The sequence below is a fragment of the Echeneis naucrates genome, chromosome 18 (genome assembly GCF_900963305.1).
Source record: "Echeneis naucrates chromosome 18, fEcheNa1.1, whole genome shotgun sequence".
Lineage (NCBI taxonomy): Eukaryota > Metazoa > Chordata > Actinopteri > Carangiformes > Echeneidae > Echeneis > Echeneis naucrates.
In genome coordinates, this window is record NC_042528.1 from 3,833,493 (window position 1) to 3,843,079 (window position 9,587).

The window sequence follows — 9,587 nt, forward strand, 5'->3', positions numbered from 1 at the left end:
TTCTAAGTTATCCGATTAAAGGCAAAATTCAATGGTCCCTTAACGCAACCTAAAGAAATACCCGGGCCAATCACAGAAGTGCGGTGCCTCGGGCTGCGGGAAATTGTGCGATTTCACATAACATGGATTGGACTAAAGCACGGCGCTGACTCTTCTTCTACGCGTTCAGATCAGCGCACTGCGCGCACCTCCGAGGAGGCGGAGATCGCTCTGTTGTCATCGCCGAAGGTGATTGAACGGCGATGGCCGCAGATTTTCACGCCTGAAAATAAGTGATTTTACGTATCTCACACTGAAGTTTATCGGCGATAAGAAAAGAGCCAAGGTAAATATGTTATTGTATCGGCCTTGGGTGATAACGTTGGCTTGGAAAAGAATCGGCTCCAGCGGTTTTAGCCGGCCTCGCCATTGTTGTTTTGAACTGAAACGTTAGCGTTAGCAGCTAAAGACGAAGAAGAAAACCACCGTTAAACGTTAACCGAGCTAGCCTAAGTAGCTAGGCCGCGATAGCACATCCAGCAGTGTGTGAGCTCGTCACCGATTACGTTAACTTTTTCTCGCAACGAGGATGTTTTGCGTGTAGCTGTTGGTGAGTTTTTGGGTAATGAGTCAACACCACCCATTTATCCGCGCTGCTAAGTCAACGTTAGCTGTGTTTAACGTAACGTTTCTGGGCGTGGAAAGCACAGACAGGTGTCGCCGCCGCCGCCTGCCCACCTTTCGTCTCACATGTGTTTCGCATGAGTCTCGGTGTGTTGTGAATGAGGCGTGAACACAAAGTGTCTCAATTGGATTGCAGGTTCCGTATGAATGCGGACGACCAGGCAGCCGGACCCTGAAATGCGTCCTGCCCAGATGCAGTTGTGCCGCGGCACTGAGTCTCCGAGCCGACCGGCACGTCCGTGGGAGCCGCTGCTGATCTAAATGGATGAGCCCGACTGATCCGGACGCTTGAGTTGTAGTTTCTGTGAGACTTAACTGTTAATTCATCCAAGATGTCTGTCTCCGTGAGTACAATATCTGTTTCTTTGTTTGAGTGATGTGATTACAATTACTATATTATACTGTACTATATGATCGAAGTCTATATACATACATCGCCCCCAATGCATGTTTGTATTCTCCTATGTTATGTCACCATATCTATACATTTTATCTAGATAGTCATTGCCTCCATTATGGTTTTAAAGGGGTCCCACATGGCTCAACTGAGCCTTGTTGTCCCCAGGGGGTTGGTTTAGAAAATGAAAGGGGTCTTGACTCTCTGGCTTTGGATTGGCAATTAAACCCTAAACTGCAGGGGACAGATGTGTCTCTCATCCCCTCCCCCTCCCTCTCATCTCCCTCATTACCATTAAGCCCTTGTCCATTTGATCATTGATCCTCCCTGACTGTGCCTCTTTTTCTCTCTGCTTCCCGATTACTGACACAGCTGTGAATTTTTAGTCAGTCATCATGCTAGCTTTTACATTTTCCACCTCTTTACCTCAGCAATCCTATTCTTATCCGCTGTGAAACACACATATTTTACGAGATCTTCCCATTGCACTCCTATTCACTCTCCATTCAACAGCTCTAAACAATCGTCCTTTTTATACCCATTGCCATGTGAATGTACTGGTTTGTTTGTGGTGTGCAGATGTGAGATGCTAGCTTGTGTGAGTATAGGCTATTGATCAAAACCTACTTTCATATGGCCATTTGGGTGGGTGTATATATGAATGAATTACTGAAAGGGTGGTTCTGTGTTCATGATTTTTACTCTTGTCTCCTCCTCCTCCTCCTCCCTCTCAGACGGTATTGGCAAAGGCACTTTTTGACAACACAGCAGAGAGCCCAGAGGAGTTGGCGTTCCGGAAAGGTGACATCCTAATGGTTCTTGAGCAGGAGCAGAGTGGTGGGCCGGGGTGGTGGCTCTGCTCTCTGCATGGGAGACAGGGCATTGCTCCTGCCAATCGTCTTCGTCTCCTCCAGACAGCCCCACCCCCGAGCTCAGAACTCCGCCGTGGTCCCAGTGAGGACTCAGTTTACTTGTCACCTGGTCCTGCACTGGCTCGGTCTGCTGAGGATGTTGATGGAGTGTATCGCTCTCCACCAGGTGTGGGAGAGGGACGAGGAGCAGGAGCTGCCTCAAGGCCCGGGGAGCTCCGCAGAGCAGAGGGTGGGCGTCCACGTTCTCACTCCAGCTCTGGCACCAGGCCCAGACCTGACTGGGACATTGGGGTGACGGGTCGTCCACGCTCGCCCTCTCTGAGAGGAAGAGCTACAGAAATAACAGGCACACTTTATCAGACACCTGTAAGTCCTGTCCCTTCAGCAGCTCAGCATGCCAGGCAACCTGGAGCTGTGAGTTCAGAGTCGGTGTACCTTGCTCCTAGTGGAATGCCAAGGGCAGCAGATGAACCAGAAGACACTACATATTTAGTCCCTAGGGAAACACTAACAGCAGGACATTCGGATGACTGTTACTTGGTACCAAAAGGTACACCACTTGCAGGCGATGATGTTTATCAATCCCCAATAGGAGGAGTTGTGGCTCCTGCTGTATGCTCTAATGGCCCCTCTATAGTGAATGGATCACCAGGTAACCCCCAGGCCAAAATGAGCCAGGACACTCCTGGGATGTATCAGACACCCACCCCTGTGGGAGCAAGTCTTCACAGGACTTCAGCCACAGCTTTGGCCCATCAGCACCCATGTCAATTATCCTCCACTCAAGCATCTCCCAGATCTCTACTCAAAGGAGTTTCACCCAACCCTGCTGTGGGTAGGGGCAAAACTGGTCTGGCCTGTCACAGAGGATCCCCTTTGCTGGTAAGAGCAGGTCAGGTCAGAGTTCCTGGTTCACCCAATTTTGCCCGCAAACCTCCTCCACCAGCACCACCAGTAAGGGGAGTCACCAGGAAAGATGCACCACAATCAGTTGATTCTAATATGGTCACAAAAACCACTGGAGAAGAAGACAAACAGAAGGAAACTAGTCAGAATAAGGAAGAGCGGATGAAAAATGGATTGGAGAAAAGCAGAAATGTGCACAACAAAAAAGGAGAAAGCCAGGATTACTCAGATCCAGTGGATGACCAGGTAGGTGGTGGTTACTACACTCACTCACTCACCTACCTATCTAGCTATCTTTATTTATTTGAAGTTTAAACATATGTTAAAGTTTTTACCTTGGAGAGTTTGTGACACATGCTACATATTTTACTGAGATCAGTGTGTTACCTCAATTTTAGCAGACGAAGCCATGCAATTGGAATTTGGTTTTGTGTATTTGCTTTGGTAGGTGTATGATACTCCTCCCAGTGGCAGGTGGCAGCGTCCAGTCCCATCTGGCCTTGATGTTGAGGATGATGGAATATATGACACCCCACGCAGTGTTCCACCACAAGCTGACTCTGAGACAGAGGTAAAGATAACTCTAGATATTTGGCATTCCTTCCTGGACAACAGATATGTACTTCTATATTACTTTTATATATCGATTGTATGCTGTTTAATTGCCTTGCACACCCAAATAGATACTTGCATAGCTCATAAAAAACACCTAAAACAGTATTAAATGCTCTGTGTATTTGTTTTTGTTTTGCTGTGTTCATCTTAAGCCATGCTTGAACAGATTAATATCTAAGTGGCAACATGGATATGGAATGGGGGAAAAGGCTTTATTTGAATTTGAGTGCATGCATTACTCTTTCATTGCTTTTCAATTATTTTCCATCCACACGAAATGGGAGTGCAATTCTGATCTTTTTCTATTTTTTTACGGTGAATTCAAAATGGAGTTTAAAAAATCCCTGGGAACTGACTGGGAACTATGGCAAATGTGTCATTCAACGGGAAAGGAATTCACCAACAACAGATGACTATCAAATCCCCTGTCACCATTTCTTCTCACATTCCACTATTAGTGCGTCTCTATGGCCCCCCTTTAAGGCGAGGCCACACCTGTCTCAGTCTGCTGTGGGAGCCTGTCTATCCAGTCCCAAATGCTGTTTCTATTTTCTCCCAGGCACACCCTTGTGTCAGGGCCATGCCAAGGCCACACCACCACTACCCTACCCCCAGTGGTCTCCCCTTTAATGTTTCTGGAACAAGTCTGCCAGTTGCTGGATTATTTTTTTTTCTTCTTTGCCTGCAATTACTGGATGTGGACTGCACACTCCCTACTTTTACACTTTGATGTTAAAAGGCCCCAGTGTGTCTATCCCACGGGTCTTCAGCGACTGATCTAGTCACCCTAGATCACCCAGATGATATGTATGTCCAAGGTTTGAAATATGCTTAAAGTCTTTTAAACTGGCATTTTGGCATTTTATTGGTACAAAGTCTGAGTACCTCATGTGTTTTAACTGAAGTTGACCTCAAATGCATAATTTTCAATCAGTGGCACAGAAACCCCTGTTGTGAATATGTTGTGTCCCTGTCTCACTTTTGTAGGTCTATGATGTCCCCACCATTGCCCTCAATGTGTCCATAACAGATGTTCAGCCTGATGAAGTTGATGACGAAGTCTACAGTGTCCCCACACTTCCAGGTGTTCCTCTGGGGCCAGGAGAGTCCACCACCAGCCTCTCTGGTGAGGATGTTCCCCAGGTTGGACAAGTCTACTGTGTCCCTGGACCTGAGAAACGAGCCAGCGGTGGAGATCATAAACAAGACTCCTCTGAGCCTGACTGTGGAATTTATGACATGCCTGCTCTGACAATTGAAGTCCTCCCGCATTCTTCCTCTTCCTCCTCCACATCTACTCGCCGTCTCTCTGTCTCTAGTAATGGTTCCGGTGATGTTCAGTGGAGAGCCTCACTTTCCAGCCTTGTCCACTCAGTGCTCAGCACAGCCTCCTGCTCGGCCTCTACTCTGTCATCGCGAGACCTGGCCACCTCATTGGCTGAAATCCTTTCCACATGGAAGGCCAGTCACTCAGGTGATCCTCCACCGCCTCTTCAGCAGGCATGGGCTCGTCTGTCAGACCTGCTCCCTGCATTATCTGCAATTGGAAATGCTCCTCCATCTGAGGGGCTCCTGTCACTGGTACAGCGGTCCCTAGAGGAAAGCACCCTCCTCTTGCAGGCTCATGGCCGACCACGTCTGCCTTCCCAAGAATCCTTATCCCGCAGACCGTTACCTGCACTCCCAGTGTCTGATGGGAAGTCATCTGCTGGTGGAATGGGCTCCCGTAAGGGTAGCTGGATCCAGGAGAGGCCTTTGCCCCCGACCCCTCAGCCTGCGTTCCCCTTGCCTCCTGCACTATCCACTGTGACTCTCACAGTGGGTCCTGTCAATGGAGAAGATGATCCCAGCAATGAGTACGCTGGGATTGGCTTGACTCCCATTCCTGCCCCAGTACCTACTGGAGACAGTGTGGGATATGTCAAGCTGCAGGTCAGTTTTAGGGTTACAATTCAATCAAACACGAACTGTGAATGTGTCTCTATACATGCATGACTCTTGTTTCCTTTCCCCAACAGGGTAAACCTGAGCCACCTCCTGATGGCCTGGCTGAGAATGGACAAACTATTACCGCAGAGCAAAGGGTGATTCTGTATTTTTTTATTTTTTTATATTTTTTTACAGGCACATATATAACACTTCATTCTTACTATCTAAACACCATCATTCTTTTCTTTGTGGAATTCAAATTATTTGTTGTGCCGAAACACATCAACTCTTCACAAATAAGTAATTGATTCAGTCTGTGTTCACAGTGTGCTCTGTTTACTAATGGGGAGTGTGACTCATTAATCCAGCCTACAGCACCTCTTTGGTTTATGATGTGGTCTAAATCCATCTTTGCTTATTACTCTATACTCACCAAGTTCACCTGGCACCCAACTTGATGTCACATTTTTCTCTATGGATTGCTGATTTATTAATCTGAGCTTGCATTCTTCATTACATGGAGAATGTTTTCCTACATCTGAAAGTGTCAAAACACAAATAAGCAAAGTAACAATCATATTGTCTCATGTTATCTCTTCAGTCATTTTTGGCCTCTGCTGCTGACACTGAGGTCATTTATTTTTTTATCACCCTGTCTGCATTTTCTTTTGCTCCTTGCAAGATTCATTGGTTGCACCATAGACAACCAACAAGCGGTCACTTGTAAATCTTAACAATATTGCCTCACATTGAGTTGAGGCTGCAGGACAATAGGTGACAGAAAAGCACAGTGTTTCTTTCAGCAGTGTCACGTGCTGACTGTGTTAGTTTCAGTGATTTAAAGTTCAGCATATAACTCTGTCAGCCTTCTTGAGAAGAGAATTGCTGAAGCTGATTCTGTCTGATGCTTTTCCTTTCTTTTTTCTTCAAGTTAGACCAGTTCCAACAACCAAACAGGTTAACCTATTGTAGAGATATGTTATGAGCCACTTTACCATTGAGTGCATTGATAAAAGAAGACTGCAGTACCTTTAAATAAGAAAGCTTTACTATTGAGTAGTTAAATGAATGGTTGCAAAAGAGCAGTGCTGTAACTGTTTATTTTCATCATAGTTTTATCTATAATTATCATCTTGAATGACTGTTTGCTCTGTAAAATGTCAGCAAAGTATAATTTCCCTCAACCCAATGTGATGTCCAACAAGCACTCCAAAATATAAACACAGTCCAGTTTCATGTATGACAAAGAAAAGCAGCAAATCATCTTAAGAGAAGAAACTACAAGCAGGAAAATGATGACGAAAAACAGTTGCAGATAAACATTCTATATTTTGATTTGTCCTTGCACTATTACTAAAGAATCATTTAGATGTGACTGTGGCTAAAAGTATGAATTGAATTTGTGGTTGTTCAAATGTTTTGTCACAAGCCTGCTTTGCCTGATTAAAAAATAATACATTTGTGTGGATAGTGACTTTGACACCGTTGTGACTTTTCTGTTTCATCTTTTCTTGTGCAGTTGACCCCATCCCCCCCTCTGCCAGTGTCCCTCTCCCTGGAGGACTCTGAGCTGCTGTCGTTCTACTCCTCTCAGAGTCTCGCCCACCTCTCCTGCCTAGCAGATGCCATCGATGTGCTCTTCAGCAGCGTGCAGGGGAACCAGCCGCCCCGCATCTTTGTCGCCAGAGGAAAGAGTCTTATTGTGACAGCACACAAACTGGTGTTTATTGGAGACACGCTCTCCCGCCTTCTCAGCTCTGCTGACCTCCGGGGCAAGGTATCCAGACAAATCCCAATGCTTTTTTGGTTTCCATGATTAAATTGGGGGTGCCAGTGATGATGGTCAGGGTGTCTTTTATTTTATTCATAAATTACTGGTTGTGTATTCATACATCAAACTTGTGTAATAATTGCATTTTTATTTCTTTTCTCTGCTGCAGATCACAACCTCAGGGGGGCGTCTCTGCCAGGCCTTGAAGGCAGTTGTGGTAGCAACAAAGAGTGCTGCACAAAGCTACCCCTCAGTATCAGCCACCCAGGAAATGGTGGACCGTGTCGCTGAGCTCTCCCAGCAAGCGGCTGGTTTCTCTACTCTCCTCCAGCGTCTGGCAGAAATATCTTCGTGATATTTGATATCATTTGTGTAAAGACTTTGACAACTCTATACATATATTTTCTCTCTTTGAGATGCCTTATTTGTTAGTAGATTCTTTCATTACCTATTGTTTCAGTGGGAGTGAAGCAAGTGAATTTGGATCCTGAAGTGTTTAGCAATGCTGCAGCTGTTTCTACGCTGGGTTTTGATTGTGCTGGTTCTGTCCTCCAATTGTGTGTTGGTTTGCCTTTGTTTATATACTGACCTCTGTGCTTCAACGCCAGGCACACTGTCTATATGAGTGTTAACTTATTGAATATTGAGGACCCTTTGTGGCTTTGAGTGTCCATGTGGACAGCTAATCTTGGGAGCTTTGCTTTATTATGTTCGCTTCATTTTCTTTCCCTCACATGATAGTCATTTTTCCTTCCTTCCTCTATTTATTTAGCCATCCCCCCAATCCAAAAATAGCACAGAAGGAGGCCTTACATCCTGGTTCTGGCCTACTTTTACTGCGACACCTGAAAGGCCTTTTGTGATCAACACTCGGAAACTGTCAAAACAGCATTTTAAATGTGACCTTGTGTTTGTGAAGTGCCAATTTCCACTAGCAAGAAAAGATTAGCTTTGGTACAGCCTGTAATCCATTTATTGAGGTTTAAAGAAAATATCTCAATACATATTCAATTCGTATTCAAGCCGTCTGACAGAATAGATAATATCACAGAGTTGATGCAGCGTCTAAGCATGAGCAAAGATAGTCAGAAGTGAGAAATTTCCTGATCTTGATCTTTCCCACAGTGATGTGATTTCCTGGCAGTGGATTAGAAACCTGTCCACCAAGGTTACCTGTCTCCACATGTCTTGTTATGATTTGCATGGTTAGGTTTCTTTGCCTTTTATTGTAATTTCCCATAAGATGCTTGTCAACAGTTCTTGATTACATCTGCTCTAATAGTCTCACTTCATCAACCTTGCTATGAGATAGTAAGGTTGAAATCTAAGGCTGGTTATTATACACAATTAATTATTAATGAATAGCACTGTATTGTCATAACAGGATATATATATCAATTTAAAATACTTTAATTACTATTATATTGATATTAACAGTATAATTCAGCCCAAGTACAAAGGTGTATAATGAAGCACAACCTACTTTTTGATGAAAATAGGAGATTTTCATACTTTAAAACTCATCGAAACACAACTGTTTTTCTAGATCATCTCTGGCTATTATACTGCAGTCTTACCGCAGATTTTCATTTATACCAGTCATCAGGTGCAATGGTCTACACACAGCCAGCTCAATATAACGCTGTGGTGGAGCATATAGTAGACTGGTCAAGCATGATGTTTATCACACTTATCACTACAAATCTTAACTGTGCAAAAACATGGCCAGTTTGTTCATGGCAGGTGCTCTTAAGTGTTCGATTCACACTTTATAATATGTCTTCTGTATGATATTACTTAACCTGATATTCAACCTTTATTTTTCTGATGTAAATCAATATTGTCAGGGCATTGTATAATCAGTTTCCCAGTTGAAATCGTTCTTTGAGGAACTGTTTCCTCTCGCTGTTACATATTCTTCTTTGCCACCTTGTGGAGGTTTGAAGTATTGCTTAATGAACACCTCCCTGCCAAAACACTACACATATTGAGAGAGCATGTCGGGCAAGTAAGCTTTAGCTATATATTTATTATGGTCATTTTTTTTTTTTAGAGAAATGTTTGTTGCTTTCAAACCTGCATGGCTTTAACTTGCTTTTATATTTTTTATGTACATCCTTCACCAGGATGATTTTCTTGCTGATTTACAATGAATATTTTTTTCCATCAAAACATTTTCAGTTACAATTTAAAGTCTGTGTTTTCTTTTGTACAAGAATTTTTTTTGGGGTTCTTTTTGTTTGTTTGGCTGTTGTTTACTCTGTGAACTCAAATAAGTCTGTTATCCGCATTTGCTGAGGCATAGAAATGAATCTTTGACTTTTCTCCTCCAGTAATATCAGCCTAAACCTCCTATACTTTACACTACATTTGATGTCTGTCTTGTATTGTTCAAAATGCACAAATACAATTTTTGCAATTAAACACGTGTTTT

General features: G+C 43.9%; 1 protein-coding gene across 1 annotated transcript; it reads left to right on the forward strand.

The window, feature by feature from the left end:
- Positions 1-208: 208 nt before the first annotated feature.
- Positions 209-9,571, forward strand: efs (embryonal Fyn-associated substrate). Its single transcript, XM_029526793.1, has 8 exons — positions 209-325; positions 800-1,007; positions 1,795-3,084; positions 3,287-3,409; positions 4,441-5,385; positions 5,472-5,537; positions 6,902-7,159; positions 7,323-9,571. Exons 2-8 carry the CDS (start codon positions 996-998, stop codon positions 7,506-7,508), a joined length of 2,880 nt encoding a protein of 959 aa, XP_029382653.1. The 5' UTR covers positions 209-325; positions 800-995; the 3' UTR covers positions 7,509-9,571.
- Positions 9,572-9,587: the final 16 nt, after the last annotated feature.

Excerpts from the sequence above, each read along its gene's own strand:
- efs (XM_029526793.1), top strand. Across the intron at positions 3,085-3,286 it reads CAGATCCAGTGGATGACCAG|GTGTATGATACTCCTCCCAG; the intron begins GTAGGTGGTGGT and ends TTGCTTTGGTAG. Across the intron at positions 5,386-5,471 it reads TGGGATATGTCAAGCTGCAG|GGTAAACCTGAGCCACCTCC; the intron begins GTCAGTTTTAGG and ends TTTCCCCAACAG.